The sequence below is a fragment of the Cynocephalus volans genome, chromosome 7 (genome assembly GCF_027409185.1).
Source record: "Cynocephalus volans isolate mCynVol1 chromosome 7, mCynVol1.pri, whole genome shotgun sequence".
Taxonomy (NCBI): Eukaryota; Metazoa; Chordata; class Mammalia; order Dermoptera; family Cynocephalidae; genus Cynocephalus; species Cynocephalus volans.
The window spans coordinates 10,578,825-10,596,118 of NC_084466.1; the positions used below are offsets into that span (position 1 = coordinate 10,578,825).

The following is a 17,294-nucleotide window of genomic DNA, read 5'->3' on the forward strand; positions in this document are numbered from 1 at the left end:
TCAGAATGCCCATAATCAAGGGAGCTGAAGAAGGAATATTTCGTCTGAGTGCCTCATGAACAGAGCTAGAGCTAATAGGTGAGTACAAACCACTCCTGAAAGTCAGTGAAGACTATTTGGAGAAAATGATCCATTTTTTAACTTTGATGCCAAGAGTTATTCTAAGATCCCATGGCTATGATGTCCTGTGAAATGGAGGCCATGTATTTTTCAAGTCACCTTTCTTGGTGTAAACACTGTTTTTAGAATCCAACAACCACACTAGAATATGACAGCATTGCTCTGCTCTCAGGCATCAAATCAGGATTCCTTCTGATTCAGGCTGAATGGACAGGCTGAGGGTGCACATTCATCTGCACACCTGCATGATACAGGTGTGCATCTCAGAGTACATATAAACTTCCCTTGTCATTGAAAATATTCTTAATATACAGTTACTAAAAGTAGCAAAACCAAGCAATGCTGTAAAACTTAGGAGTGTGAGTAGAGCTTCTAAGAAATACTTTATATACTGTGCTGAATACAAAGTTGAATCAAGGTCACTTTAATATACTGAACAGAAGTAGGAGTCGGGAAGCCCGATTTTAGTTATTCCTGTCAATAATTAGCTTGTGATTTTAGGCCATTTACTTAGTATGTTTCTGTAAAAGGAACATAAAAGGTACATGTTATATATTCATAAGGTGAATATAGTAGGTAAAAACATTCTGGAAAGTTCAAAATCCTAAAGGACACTCACTTTTTAGCTTTTTTAAAAACTTTTTAATTGACTATATGTATTTGTGAGGTACAGAATCGAGTATCAAACGTGTACAATATGTGGTGTGGTAATCAAATCAGGATAGTTTATTCATGTTCACAAAACATAGTCAATCTTTGTGACCCTTAACTAGTGTCTCACCAACCCCCATCCCTCCCCATCCCACCTCTAATAACTGCAGTTGTGTTTTGTTTTGTTTTTTGAAAGTTTAATGTATTACTGTGATTGTTTCTCTTTCTTCCTTTCTTTCTTTCCTTTCTTTTCTTTCTTTCCTTTCTTTTCTTTCTTTCTTTATTTTAGCTCCCACTTATGAGTGAGGACATGTGGTATTTCTCTTTCTGTGCCTGGCTTATTTCACTTAATTTTCTCTAAGTTCATCTATGTTCCTGCGAATGGCAGAATTTCATTCTTTTTTATGGCAGAGTAGTATTCTACTGATAATATATACTATATTTTCCTTATCCAGTCATCTGTCAATGGACATTTAGGTTGATTCCAACTCTTGGCTACTGTCAATACAGCTGCAATAAATGTGGGAGAGCAGGTGTTCTTTCGACATAATGATTTCCATTCCTTTGGGTATATACCCAGCACTGGGATTGCTGGGTCGTATGGCAGTTTTATCTGTAGTTGTTTGAGGAACCTCCATACAGATTTCCATAATGGCTGCATTAATTTACAATCCCACCATCAGTGTAGCAGGGATCCCCTTTCTCCACATCCTCACCAGCATTTGTTCTTTTCTGTCTTTTTGATAATACCAAGTCTAACTGGGATGAGATGATATCTCAGTGTGGTGACTTGCATCTCCATGATGTGAGTGATGTTGAGCATTTTTTCATGTGTCTGTTGGCCATTTGTATATCTTCCTTTGAGAAATGTCTATTCAGCTCCTTTGCCCATTTTTTAATTGGGTTACTTTTTTTTTGTTGTTGTAAAGTTGTTTCAGTTCTCTGTACATTCTGGATATATCACTTGTCAGAAGCATAGTAAATATTTTCTCCTATTCTGTAAGTTTCCTTTTCGGTCTGTTAATTGTTCCTTTTGCTGTGCAGAAGCTTTTTAGTTTGATATAATCACATTTGTTTATTTTTTCTTTTGATGCCTGTGCTTTGGGGGTCATATTCATAAAGTCTTTGCCCAGCTCTTTCCTGAAGTGTTTCTTCTATGTTTTTCTTAAGTAGCTTTATAGTTTCAGGCCTTACACTTAATTCTTTAATCCATTTTGAGTAGATTTTGGTATATGGCAAGAGGTGCAGGTCCAGTTTCATTCTTCTGCATTATGGATGTCCAATTTTCCCAGCACCGTTTATTGAAGAGGCAATCTTTTCCCTGATGTATGTTCTTCGTGCTTTGTCAAAGATCAGTTGGCTGTAAGTACGTGGATTGATTTCTGGGTTCTCCATTCTGTTCCATTGGTCTGAGTATCTATTTTTATGCCATTACCATGCTGTCTTGGTTGCTATAGTTTTGTAGTATAATTTGAAGTCAGGTAGCATTATGCCTCCAGCTTTATTTATTTATTGGTTTGCTTATTTATTTATTTTGCTCAGGGTTGCTTTGGCTGTTCAGAGTCTTTTCTTGTTCCATATAAATGTTAGGATTGTTTTTCCTATTTCTGTGAAGAATGTCATTGGTATTTTGATGGGGATTGCATTGAACCTGTAGCACTTTGGGTGGCATGGACATTTTCACAATGTTAATTCTTCCAGTCGAAGAGCACAGAATGTCTTTCCATCTTTTCGTGTCCTCTTTAATTTCTTTCAGCAGTGATTCATAGTTCTCATTGTAGAGATTTTTATCTCTTTGGAAAAATTGATTCCTAGGTATTTCATTTTGGGGGAGACTATTTTAAATGGGCTTACTTTCTTGATTTCTTTTACTGCTACTTTGTTATTGGAGTATAAAAACACTACTGATTTTTGTGTATTGATTTTATATCCTGCAACTTTACTGAAATCATTTATCAGCATTAAGAGTTTTTTGGTAGTCTTTAGGTCTTTCTATATTTAAGATGTCATCTGCAAACAAGGACTGTTTGACTTTGTCTTTTCCAATCTGGATGTCCTTTCTTTCTTTCTCTTGCCTGATTGCCCTGGCTAGTACTTGAAATACTATGTTAAATAGGAGTGGTGACAATGAGCATCTTTGTCTTGTTCCTGTCCTATCATTCAGGATGATATTGGCAGTAGGTTTGTCATATATGACTTTTATTGTGTTGAGACACTGTCCTTCTATACCTAATTTGCTAAGTCTTTATCATGAAGGGATGCTGAATTTTGTCAAATGCTTTATCTGCATCTATTAAGATAACCATCTGGTTTCTGTCCTTGATTTGGTTGATGTGGTGTATCACATTTATTGACTTGAGTATATTGAACTATCCTTGCATCTCTGGGATGAATCCCACTTGATCATGGTGCATTTTTTTGATGTGCTGCTGCATTCTCTTTGCAAATACTTTGTTAAGGATTTTTGCATTTATGTGCATCAAAGATATTGGTCTTTTTGGCTCTTTTTAAAATAAGAGTAAAGAATTACTTGATGAATAAAAATAATTTGCCTTTTTCGAGGATTTATTTAAAAGATCGTGCAATCCTCAGTGCTAGATTTCTTAAATAGAATCCCTAAATCAATCATCTTAACTAACATGACAATGATCATTTCAGTTATATTGAATTGAACTGTTCTCAGAAGTATAGAGACTTCTGCCTCCAGCCATAAGTAGCTTATAGCAGACCTGATTCTATTAAGAATCAGAAAAGCAGTTTAAACACACACACACACACACACACAGCCCTCTGCTAGAAAGAATCAGAGAGCTGTCAAGGCAGCCAAGAATTCTACGCATTGCTGATTACTAGTGAAGGGAAAGACTGAGAAGCCCAAGAGAGGACAACATATGAGGATACCAGCAGGGCTTCAGGCAATTTCACAGAACTAGGGATACAAAAGAAAACAAGGGAACTTGAAAGAGTTATGAAAAAATAAAATTAACATAATAAAAATCTTTCCATTAACTTTTTGCAGTACCTCATATTGTTTGGGGCTGGCAACTTTTCACTCAAAGCATTTACTGGATTAAGCTGTTTAGGGCAAAAGGCTAATTTTCCAAACATAAAGTGGCAAAAAAAAAAAAAAAAAAGCAGAGCAAACAAAGCTCAAAAGAAAAGAGAAAACACCCCAGGTTTTCAGCTGGTATGTCTGGAAAACCATTTTCTAGGAATGGTGGGAAACCAGGTGCTGGAGTCTTATGAAGACTGTAAACCAGCCTTGAAACCACTTGGTCCTGACTCAGTTGAGGTGATCTCCCCCATGCTGCCTATCAGAATACCTCTGGAATCCACTCTAGAGGAAGGTCCATAACATCTACAATTTTTCTTTTTTTTTTTTTTTTTTTTGGTGGTGTTACACCACACTCTGAGCTATCCAGCTAGCCCTCTCAATTTTTCATATACAATGTCCAGCATTCAGTCAAAATTACCAGGCACACCAAGAAACAGATAATAAAGCTAAACTCACAGGTGACCCAGATATTGGAATTATTTGACACAGACTTTAAAGGAACTGTGATAAAGATGTTCAAAAAATAAATGACAAGAATTACACCAGCAAACTGAAATCTATAAAAGTGACTCAAATAGAAAGAACTCAAAAATAATAAATGAAATAAAGAACTCAATAAATAGGTTAAACAGCAAATGTAAATAAAACTAAAGAATAATGAGCTGGAAAATAATTTATAGAAAAAGTGTATGTTCATCCTAAATTAAGGTACACCAACTTGCTTTGAATAATGATAAATTTGCTTTGCCGCTGATTGTTTCAAACAGGGAACCTAATTTTAGACTAGATCAGGTGTGTTCAGGGTGGTATGCCCAATACACTGGCAACCTAATGTTACAGGTAAAATAGCACCCTGTAATTCTGAGTTAAAAGATTTGGTTTCAGGTCACAATTTTTACCTACTAGATGAATGAATTTGGTAAAGTCAGTTATTGTCTCTAAACTTATGTCTTCCCTTGTAAAAGGATTATATCTTGATCACAGGGTTGGAAAAAAAGAGGATATAGGAGTTATATCAAACTGTTCTATAGATATCATTCCTCACGGCATGTTTCTAATGGTCCTGACTATTCATTTCCCCCATTGTCCTAGGCACATAGACCAGGTAGAAATTACATTTCTGAGCATATCTAGGTATGGCCATATGCTCCTTTCCGGTCAACAGGATGAGAGCAAAAGTTACTTTTCTAATCACTCTTAACATAGCCACTCTGCTTGCCCTGGACTTTGGTCCTTTCCCCTTCCAGCAGGATGAAATAAAGATGTAGTAGTCACCCAGCATAGATCAGGCAAGGTAGCACCCTAGGGAATGGCTGAACCCAAGACAATCACTTTGTGGTACACAACTGCTTCACCAGCTTGGACTGGCCAGACTGTTGAGAAGAGAGAAATAACGTTCTAGTTTATTTAGACCATTGTATATGAACATCTCTTTGATGCAGCAGCTTAGCCTTTACCCCGGCTTGTTCCTTGTTCCTTTTGCTGTGCAGAAGCTTTTTAGTTTGATATAATCACATTTGTTTATTTTTTCTTTTGATGCCTGTGCTTTGGGGGTCATATTCATAAAGTCTTTGCCCAGCTCTTTCCTGAAGTGTTTCTTCTATGTTTTTCTTAAGTAGCTTTATAGTTTCAGGCCTTACACTTAATTCTTTAATCCACTAGTGCAGTGCGAGACAAATATAAATTATCTATTAAAGGCAACAGAATTAATTTTTTTAGCAAAGCTGCTATGCTACCTACAAATACATATACAGAGAGAAAAGAAACTCCCAAGTATAAGTAGCTTTGAGAAATGGGATTAACGTAAAAGTTAATGTTCTCCTCTTCCTCCCCACCCCCAAAAATGTTCCACTTCAAATGCCTCCAGAGAAAAGAAGCATTAAGGAAAGATATGAGCTTACGTCAAAGTCACTGTTGACTCTGGAAGAAAGCTGCTAGAGAAGACTGACAGAAGCGGAAGACATATTTCAAATTAGAAAAAAATAATGAGCAAAGAAAAACAGCAGCTGTAGTCCAAGTATTTGAGAAGTTTGGCTAAAATGTAAATATAAGTGATAGCCTAAAAAACAGACATCAAGGTCCAGGGTTTGATCCCTGGACCAGCCAGCCACCAAAAAAACCAAAAAAACACATTTAGGAGTCATTCAGATTGTTTGAAGGTATTTATTTGTATTTTGTTTTCACTGGTGAAGATTTTCAATTTGAAGGCCAAGAAAGGAAAATCGAGAAAGATGGAAATACTAAAGATGCCAGAAAGACAGACTTGAGAAGGTACCTCTGAAGGCAGAAGACCCGAAGTTCAAAGTAATTGGAAGTACTATCCTCAGATTGTTCTTAATTCTAAGCAGCCAGTAGCTTGGGAGTTGTTCTTGTGAGAGGTCTCAGCAAGAGCAATCTTAAAATAATCTTGGCTGGCCACTCAGAACACACACCTGTGTGTCAACAATAATCAGCCCGTGAGTCACTCCTAAAGCTGACCCACCTACATCATTCAACTACAGCCCTGAGCCCCAAATCCGTTTACACAGAAGTCAGCTTCTGACAACTGAAGTATTTTAAAAGCCAAACATGTTACATAAGTTCCCGTAGTTAATGCTCACAGGTAGAATGATGAGCCCCACTTAGGTTTCCTAATTATTTGCTAAAACCACAGAAAACATATTCTTCGAATACATTCCAGCAGTGAGGTTCCCTCCGGCTATCTTTTTAAGTGGAGCCCGAGGGAGGATGGGAAGCAGCAGCGGGGAACAGGACTGACTTAGGTGGTAGGAACTGCCACTACTGTGGACAAGAAACGTGGATACCTTTCTCCTTGCCTAGGTCTGAGGCCAGAGGCGATTCATATAGAGAGTGAGTGCTGATCAATACAAATGCTTTTTTCTTTTCTTTTTTTAATGTGGTCAGAAAGCATCAGGCATTGTAAGACTATGGAAACATGAAGAGACAAATCCTGTGAATACAAGGAAATACTCAATGAAGAAAAATACACTCGAAAACTGTAACATACTGTGTGAAAAATAAATAATTGTCAAGTTTATCATCTATATTTTAAAAAACACACACTAAACACAAAGCGCAAATACACTTAATTTTATTATATCCTCACAACAAATTCATTACAAAATGCTGTTATACCTAATTATAGAGAGTACATATTTTTAAATTAGGTTTTCCTTTTTCTTGTCCTTGTACTTCTCAGTTTCCCTTTTTTCTTCCCAAACACAGATCTGGCAGTCACTAAGACCGTCTGCGCCTTCTCTCCATCATCATCACTGGAGCTGCTTGTAGTCACACCTCCATACTTTACATGAGCATCTTTCGCTGAGCTCTGCAAATCTGAAGAGCTGATTTTTGACTCTTTACCTGCTTTTCTCTTTTGTCTGTTCATTAAAGACAAACTTGCAGCATCCTCACCTGAAGATGCATCAGATGACTGGGAAAGGCAGGTATCCTCCAAAAATCCACCACATTTGTTCTCTCGTTCAGAATCTGAAAGCTTCTTTCTTTTCAGGCTTGATGACTTTTTTGATTCATTTGCTGTGCTTCTCTTCTGGGTTTTCCCTTTTGACTTATCAAGTATCTCAGATCCTTTCTCCATAGCAACAGAAACTGCCTCTATTTCACTGGCTGCTGCTTCTCTTTCTTTCCTCAGCATACATGTCACACCTCTGTTTAGTCTCTGGCTCTTAATACGTTTAGCATCTTGTTTCTCCTGTTGAGCTACTCTAAAGAAAGAATCAATTCGGGGCTGTGTCTGGGAAAAACAAAAAAGATAATAATAATAAATCAAATAAGTAAAGTCTCTAAACAAAGTCAATAAACTCAACTTTGATCAGTCGCATTGGATTATTATCTCAGAGAATACTAATTCATTATCTCCCAAAAGCTCGTTCTCTCCCAGTGAATTACTGACAGTAAATGTCAGTTTCTTAATCATACTGAGAGCAGTACTCGCATGCAACCCTGTCAACTAAGTCCTCAGTCCATATCTCAAATATGAAATCTCTTCTTAGGTACTCAACGAGCATTAAATGTTTTTCTGTAGCCAAATATATCTTCTTCGTTTGGAGCAACACAATTTCATGGGGTCTGTTTCTAAATCTTACTAAATACTTCTTTCAAAAACATTACCACCACACAATACCTTTAGCAGGCAAGTTCTACATTAGGAGATGTAAGAAATATTCATGCCTTTTGTTCAGCAAATCCACTTTTAGGAAAATATTCTTAAAAAATAGTTACACATGGGGAAAGTTTATGCCTAATGTTCATCACAGCATTATTTATAAAAACTTGAAAATTAAAGGCCTAACAAGTGAACTGAGCTAATTAATTTAGATCTCTAATAAAATGGAATATAGTCATCTGAAATTATGAAAATTATGCACTACATAGGAAAAAATCTTATGCTAATAAGTGGAGAGAGGGGGGATTAAATTTCATTTACAAATGGTAACAAATACATGTGGGAAAATAAAAGAAAATAAAAATTAATGTTAAAACGTATTTTAGAGGAGGTAAATAATGGGTTGTTTTAATGCATTTTCTTCACTTTCTAATTTTGGAAAAATAAACTTATATTAAGTTTTATAATAAAAAAGGAGAAAAGTATTACAACAGAATTTAACTGAAATTAAGGAATAACCAGTCACTAAGCCAAATAGCTTTCCTTCTCAGTTGGCTTATAATGGTTCCAGTAGATAAAGTCATCAGACAAATGAGGCGAAACTCCTAGAAATGTTGTCTACCTCAGTTTTATGTTTTTTTCAACCCTAATAGAAAGTGATTTAATTTAAATATATTACCTTAAGTGATATGGTCTCTTGTCTGCTAAGTGATTTATTTGTACGTATGTTTTGGGGATTGCTTGTGGGGTGGGAGAAAGCTTGTTTTGTGTGAGTAGAAACACACAGATAAAACAAGATACAGTTACCTAGGGAAACTGAGAGCCACACAAAAGGCCTCTTTTGTACACAAAAATCTCTCTTATTGATATAAAATAATTTCTACCTTTAAAGATTCACTTACAGAATTTTAAAGTGTTAGTACTTAAAGAAACTTCAGTGATTAGAATTGCTTTGGAATGAACACTTCCTAGACTTTTAAAAAATAAAAATAACTCTGAAGGGGTAATATGTTTAATCAGAAAAACTTGAATGTGAAATCAGTTATTAGATTTGTTTTTTCAAAGTGAGAATGAATAAGAAAAAACAAAAAACAAAAAACCAAAGTCTAGCACTAAGAATGATAATGGAAAATGAAGACAAAGTCCAATTTTTCTCTTTTTCTATTTTCTGTTTGCTTATCTAAAGCATCATAATTTCAAAATGTATGTTAAATGCCCTAAAAAGAGTTAACTGGTCTTTAACAGCTGCCAGTCACAGCCGTACTGAGTTTGCTCTTCATTCTAAACTTAGGAAAAGAGCCTGCCATGATTACCTGCTGGGCATTCAGTTGCTTTAACACCGGAAACAGAGATTCATCTGTCTTAGTCTTGTTCCAGCCAAAATATCGTTCACAAAACATGCAGGCAGTTAAGACTTATAAATGTTTAAAGATATATAAACAAGTGATAAATAAAAAGGTCCAAAGAATCCACCCTTGATTCCATTCCCTATATCTCCAGAGATTTTCATATTTATAAAGATTAGAGTTGTAAAAGAGTATCAAAACAAATTACTCCAACATAATCATCTGGCACTATGTTCTTTTCAATCCTCTAAGATAAAACATATTCAATTCTCATTTTAGGACATCAAGATCTCATGACTATGAAAAAAAAAAAAACCCGGAATAAAAACAAGATTCAGATATCCTACACATTTCTTTGAGGAAAAAAAAAAATTGTAGTTAGATTAATTCTATTGCAGGTTTTTAAACATCTACCCAGATGATTATTTAACTACACAGAAAGGGAAACCAATAATAAAAATGACAAACTTAATCATCTTTTTTATTCTTCAGAATAAGTAGTAGTTAAGTGTGTAGTTGGATCTTTGAATGCTCATCACTGCTTATTTCAAATAAAGATCCTCTTTAAGACTAAAGAGAGGGGAAAAGGAACTAAAAGGAAAGTCTTAGATAAATGGGATATTAAGAAAAAGATGACCCAAGTTCATGTTCCGTAAGATTTAAGCCAAATGCATACTTGGCTCAGTGTTCCTTTATGATTTAAAAAGCAAAAGGATATTCTCTAATTTTGTCAAGATCAGGCTTCCCCCAAAGAAACGATCCCTTTGAGTCATCCACCACAGGCTTGAGGTAAGCGTCCGCAACAGCTGGGTTAGGGAAGCCAGGCGTGAGTGGCAACGTCCTTAATTTTTTTTTCACTTTGGTGTCATGAGGATTAGGTGTGATCTTCTTGTTTTTCTGAGCTTCATGCCACCACTCTCTATAAAATAAAGGATTATTTATAAAGCAGCTCATTACAGTTCAGGCACTGTAGATAAAAAGCTAAACTTAACGTTAGGAAATATAAATCCAAGTCCTAACTTCAAAACAAATTATATGATGTAAAGAACACTAATTTTATTATTTTTAGCATGATTAACCACAATGTGCACGATGATAAACATTTATTGAATGGTTACTCTGTGCTTGGTAAAGTGTTAAATATTTTTCGTGCCCCATAATCACACAAACAGTCCTATCATCACCCTCAACTCACAGACGAGGAATTGAACTCAGAAGTAACATGCTCAAGGTTTCTCAGCAGGAACTGGGACAGTCGAACCCTGATAACCTTCCTCTAGAACCTGCATTTGTGATTATGATACCACAAAAGTCACAACCTCTCTGGGTTATCTTTCCCCGCAGTAAAATGGAAGTAACGTATCTGTATTATTTACCTCAAATCAAATGCAATCATGAACCCAAAAATATTTAAGAAAATGTAAAAATGCCGAGGCTATGTTAAATTTTAAGGATGCAGAACATAGCTCTATGTAAAGAATAATCCCAATTTTGGGGGGAAAAGCAAATATGGGGAAAAAAGCAAATACATGGAAAAAAGAAAAGTAAATAAATATTTAAAATAACAACTAACAGCAGGAACCATTCTCTTCCTGCCTGTCGGCCGTGTTGAAAGCGAGGACACAGCTGTCCGTTTTCTCCCTGACATCGGACCCGCTTTTCCATCTTCCCCACCGCAAGCGTCAGTGATGACGGCACGCTGAAGACGGCGCACGTTCTCTGACGCTCCTCCCACCCGGAAGCGGGGTCCCTGTCGCTCCCCTCGAGGCGGGCGGGCTCTGTGGCTCAGTGACCAACGCGACGGAGAGGAAGCGATGCTCTGCCCGGCCCAGACGCAGCCCTTCCCACGTCCCGTGTCCCGTGTCCGGGACGTTCGCCCGTGGAAGCGGCCGGCGCCGTGAGGAGGCCCGGGCTCGCCGAGAGGCCGGAGGGACAGGGACTCCTGACGGGAGCAGCGCCCTGCCGGCCACGCGCGGCCTCCTTCAGTGGGTCCTTGAGCCCAGCGGGGCCGTCCCCACCGTGAGGCCTGACCAACGTCAGATCCATGCGCGAAATCAGTGACGGCTGCTATTTGAAACCACTGAGGTTTAAAGTAGTGCATAGTGCAGCAATTGATAGCCAAAAAAAGGAACACAATCAGGAAAAATAAATGGCATAAAAGTTAAAAACATAAACGTAATCCTCACTCAACAGAACCTAAAAAAACGCCTATGTCTGACGTTCCACTGCTTCCCCTCCGGACTCGGATTAGGGACTGAGGGACAAACTGTCTCCGCCAGCGCTTCACCACCAGTGCAGCAGCGCCATCTAGTGTTGCGACAAAACAATTGCAGTCTTCATTGTAGAATCAAGAAGCAAAAAGGAAAAAATAATCTTTCTTCGTCACTTTTACATTGTTTCCCAGAGTGCACTGGGGGTACCTATAATTCTCCCCACTTCACTTCAGAACTCTCGTCTTTGAAGCAGTGATCATGACTGCCAGCTAGGAGAGTCGGCACAGCACTGCGAGCTCATCAAGCCCAAAGGACCATTGCTCTTTACAGACGGTGGGGTGGGGAAGGGGAACTGCTGTTCCGCCATCCCAGCTGTTTGGGGGCTGTTTGGGAATGTGGGCCCTGTATTTACAGATCTCCTTTTCACCCCCAAAAGAATCCAAATTCTTTTGTGAAACCTCCCCAAATTTAGATGTTGGTAGCCAATTCAAAATTAAAGCTCTATAGAACACACTGTGTAGGACAAACCAAACACAGCTGAGGCTGAATTCAGCCTGTGAGCCCGAAATAACTACACTTTAAAGAATGAGTGACTTGCCAGAGTCTGGCAAGAACATCTTAGAAGATGAGCGCAGAAAAAAAAGCAAGGTAACAGTCTCACTTTTACTGGTTTTCTACCACTTCTTGCTCTTTAACTCTGCATTCATTTTTTCTTTAATTGAAACATAGTTGATTGTACATATCAGTGGGGTACAGAGTTGAATATCACTACCTGTGTGCAATCAGCATTCATCTTAAACCTCCTTAGCCAGGCAGTGCTAAGCCTGCTGCTATGTGGCATCAACAAGCTAGAAAACCAAAAGCAGAAACTGCTAAAGCTGACTCCAAAAACTGTAAATAATTCCACAGGCAACAAACAAGCAAAAATCGTTGAACAAAGAAAAGAAAAATGGCATAAACAGGCCATTCAACAAATTAGAAATGCAATTTGTCAATAAACATGAAAAAAATTCACTCTCATTAGTAATTAGGAAGCCAAATTGAAAAGTCAGATACTTTTTTCACTTACCCTAAAATAGTAATTAGATAAGAACCCAAAGACAAATGGATAAGGACACTTAAATCAATGTTTAATACTTAAAAAAAAAAAATAACAATAGGCATTTGCTTAAATTAATCCTGATTGATAGACCCAAAAACAGACTACTTGGAGCCATTAAAAATAATGATATAAATCTATACATTAATGAAAATATACCTTGTTCTATCACCAAATGGGTTACAGGTAACAAAAAGTGTATACCATAATCCAATTCTTGTAAAAAATATATAAATAATACACACATTTATGTAATAATACCTCTGTATGTATGTATGTATATATATATAATGATATGAGTATACATGTGCACAGGAAGTCTAAAATTACAAGGAGCTGCTGGTTAACTCAGTTTGTTAGAGTGTGGTGTTACAATAGCAAGGTCAAGAGTTTGTATCCCTGTACCAGCCAGCCACCCTCCCCCCACCCCCCAAAAAAGTCCCAAATTACATAAATCAAAATGTTAACTGTAATCATCTTTTTAATCCATATTTTATAATGTCTATTATGTATTTGTTTTATTATTTGTATAATAATTTGTGGTTTTTCAAGTTATTTACCTACCATTATCTATAAGCTACCTAACAATACCCCCAGTACAGAAATTTCCTCCACACTAGGAAAATTATGGAAAGAGAGATAAAGAAAGCATAAAATAAAACACACTGGTACGTGTGCTAAGACTGGAGAGCAGCAATCATTACGGCAGTTGTGTTTCACTTCACTGATTCTAATCATTGATTCTTCAGACCAGAATGTCCCAGCATTTTCAAACATAGGAAATGTAACTCCTGCTATAGGATCATTAAATCACCTACCACAAACTGACAGTTAAAAGACGTAATCACAACCTTGTGGATATACTAAAAACCACTGAATTGTACACTTTAAAAGGGAGAATTTTATGGTATGTGAATTATATTTCAAATTTTAAAAAAAGATGCCGTCAAGGACAAATTTTTTTTTAATTGAATAATAATTGACTATACATATTTTTGGGATTCAGTGTTGACATATGTTGATCAAATCAATATTTTTATGTATACCGTTACAAATTGTACTTATTCTTTATGCTCCTTGTCCAATCTCACCCCATCCCCCTCTCCCTCCCCCCCTACCTCTGATAACCCTAGATTTCTTCTCTCCCTCTGAAAGAGTAATGGTTACTCTTGATTTGTTGCCTGGATGATCTGTCCAATGTTGAAAGGTGTGTTCAGGTCCCCCAATATTATCAGAGAGCAGATGCTTCTTCTTTCACTCTGGAAGAGGCTTTGTGGAGAGAGACATCCTCTTCTTTTCTTTGGTCTCTGCTGGTGACTCTCCTTGTGTCAATGCACTCCAGCGGCTGGTGGATCATCTGCGTGGTGGCTATGACGTCTAGCCACTTTCGCAGCAGCTATGGTTACTATGGTGGCTGTGGTGGGCCACCCACGTGCAGGTGATGTTTTTGGCATGCTCCTTGGCGCTGGCGGTGTGCCTGGGCCAGAACTAATTTGTTGTCCTTTGCTTACTTCTAAAATGGGGCAACTTCCTGTGGAAACCAGTACTTGATCTGTGTGGTTGAGCTAAATTGCTGCTTTGCTGCTGTTTCCCTAGGGAAGACTTTTTGTGCAGCTCAGGGTTTAATGGTTACTTATAGGTACTTCTGGCTCTCCAGAGACTGGGTGGATCTGTGTTGTGTAGAAACTCTGATCCAGGCCTGAATCTTTTCATCAAACTGCACCCCATGCAACTCTGCATTCCTGACCAGTCTCCTCTGAGTGGTCCTGCGCTGATTGGGGGGCCGATCGGCTGTCCTTGCTGTGTCCCAGTGTTCTCCCGGTGGGTCTGTCTTCCCCACCGCCACTCCAAACACTTTCCATGGGACGTGCCCTGCCTTGGTCCCTTGTGATGACTCACTGGCCTCTGAATGGCTCCCCTTTTTCAGCTGTTCTGGCTCCTCGCTCCTGCATCAGTCCACAGGAACCCTATTAGTGGTCTTGCTGTACTGGGGACCACCAAGGTCCTCTTCTCCCCTGCCGCCTCCAAGCAACACCATCTGAAGGGCACAGCGGCAGCTTCTGCCAGCTCCTGCTCCATGTGCTCAGCATTTCCAGCCTTAAAGCAGCAGTGGCACAAAATGGTCAGAGCAGTTTTTTCTTTCTCTCATCATGGCTTCTCCCCCTTCATGAACTCCATAGGTCTCTCCTCCTCTTCCCCTGAGCTCCAGCAGTCCCAGCTTGGCTGTTGCTACATTTTTATAGTTGTAAACTGGTTGATTCGTGGGAGAGTGATGCAGGGGACCTTCTATTGTCTATTCCATCATCTTGACCAGAACTCCCCAGGACAAATCTTACGGAAGTACTACCTTCACAGACATACTCATAACTCCTACCATCTCAGAATCTCCAGAATTGAAGAGTTTAGTTCAAGTATAGCACAACTATGGGTTCTGGATACAGACTGAGACTTCACCACTGAACACACCACAGTATTCACATGCTGAGAAACAGGACAGCAGCTCTGGGTGTAAAGTTCCTGGCATTATATATCCATGTCCCTTCTGGCTGACCTCTCAGAACACTGACCACACCAAAGCACAATTACATTTTCTTCTTCATCACCCCAAGAGTGTGGGAGCTCCTTGAGGGCACAGGCTACGACTTATACATCTCCCAGTCCCCGATGCTAGCACAGTGTCTGACATATAGTAGCTACTCAATACATGCTATGAAATCCACAGGACTGGTTTCGTACCCTTGAACTAGGATAAGCCCAGAACCACTAAAAAAAAGAAACTGAGTCTGATTTCATCAGAACTCTAGAAAAGGGAAAACACTTTACTAACCCTAACCAATACCTCTTGCTGTTCCCTCAACAAGTAATGACTTGTGACAATTCATGACATAAATAATAGTTCTGTTTGTTAATTTGGCTATTAATAAACACATTTGAATTACAGAAATGAAGAAAGAACTTACGAGAATTTTAGTAGAGGTTCCAGGCCATGTCCAGGGAATTCATTGAGAATTTCCATGGCTGTTACACAGCCTACAGTTGGTATTCCTTCGGTATAATCACTTCCAAGCAAATAGGCCAAATTTATTAATTTGTTCCGGTCCAATCCTATAATAGTAACAATCACTATATTTAAAAAATTTTTATTTTATAAAGATTTATTACATAACATTTATAAACGTTTTACTATACAAATTATATGTGTGTGAATATATATCCTCATACCACAGCCAAAGATATCTTTTTTATTATTTGAAAATAGGTTCTTTTTTAAAAAATGGCACTCTGTTAAGATTTTTAAAGTTTCATCCACCCTCACAGCTTTAAATACCCTCTAAACGCTGACCCCAAAATTTAGCTATCTAGCCTACATGTCTCTGAACCAGCCACATATATATTCAACTATCGACTTAACATTTCCACTTGGGTATCAAACGGGCATCTCAAATTTAACACATCCAAACCTGAACTCTTCCCTTCTCCCCACTCCACTCTGCCCCTTCCTCAGTCTCCCTCGTCTTACTGAAGCTGAGTCCACTCCTCCAGCTGCTCGGGACTGACTGTAATCCCCCTCAACTGCTCTCTTACATCCCACACCAATCTGCACACACATCCTTTCTCCGACACACCAGACCCTACTCGATTCTGGTCTCTTCACACTCTCTCTTAACTCCTGCCATACTCCTCCACCTCGTCCACTCACACTGGCCTCTTTGCATCGTGGGAACACACCACCTCAAGCTGTTGCCACGGGGCCCTTGCACTCACCACTCTCTCTGCCTGACATGGTCCTCCCTAAGGTATCTATCTACAGCACTGCTTGCCATTTCCTTTAGGCCCCTGCCCTAAAGTGACCTTCACATGAAGCCTTTGCTGAAAACTCTATCCAAGGCAGCAGCTGCACTCTCAGTGAGTGCAGCTCACTCTCTCCTCTCTTTTACTGCTATATTTCTCCATATGGCACAGACCACCAACTGTCAAATTATGATTTATGTATTTGCTTATCATCTGTTCCTCCTACTAGACTGTTTTACTCTCTGCTATTTCCCCATTGCCAAGAACAGCGGCATATAGGACTCACTCAATACATACTTGCTGGATGAAAGAAAGAATAAATAGTCAATGCTAGAAACACCACAACAGGCCCAGAAGCAGGAGGGACTCACACCTGCTTCCTGCCTGTACTGTCTTTGATTCACTCTGGAGATCTCAACTAGTCAACATCTAACCAAGTCAGGTGATCAAACTGCAGAAAATATCTAAATATACTACAGCTTTATTTTCCTACTTCTAATTTGAGAAATCCTATTCCTCTATATAAGTAAAAGGTCACTTACATGAAAACTTGTATAGACCTACCATTTCCACTGATGGACCGAATTAATTCCCTAGAAAGAAAAAATTCTTTAGAGATATTCTGAAGGTCAATTTCAGAAAGTAATCACTCTGAAGTCTTACCTAACTGGTTGTAAAAGTCCACATATTGGTAGTATTCTACAAACTTGTTTTTATTAAAAAAGTTTTTATAGACATGCCGCGCTCCAAACAGCCAGATATCACTATCATCAGTGATGGTTCCAGAAGTCTGATCAGTCAGGTCCAGGATGGCGCACTGCGCCTCTGCTTCCATGGGAGCTTCGATGTAAGGAATGCCGAAGAGGCGCAGAAGTTCCTGCAGAAGGACAGA

At 38.6% G+C, this 17,294-nt stretch overlaps 1 protein-coding gene across 3 annotated transcripts in view; it reads right to left on the bottom strand.

Annotated features, from left to right (window-relative positions):
- Positions 1–6,901: 6,901 nt before the first annotated feature.
- The window catches only part of ERCC5 (ERCC excision repair 5, endonuclease), a 29,539-nt gene continuing 19,146 nt past the window's right edge, over positions 6,902–17,294 (bottom strand). For 2 of the 3 annotated variants that reach the window (XM_063103120.1, XM_063103121.1), the window contains 5 exons: positions 17,066–17,279; positions 15,571–15,715; positions 10,017–10,217; positions 9,266–9,350; positions 6,902–7,580 (listed from right to left, as the gene is read on the bottom strand). In XM_063103120.1, the coding sequence (XP_062959190.1) occupies positions 6,990–7,580; positions 9,266–9,350; positions 10,017–10,217; positions 15,571–15,715; positions 17,066–17,279 (1,236 nt within the window). In that variant the 3' untranslated portion in view covers positions 6,902–6,989. The remainder of the gene's footprint in view (positions 7,581–9,265; positions 9,351–10,016; positions 10,218–15,570; positions 15,716–17,065; positions 17,280–17,294) is intronic. The other variant, XM_063103123.1, reaches the window with a different exon arrangement.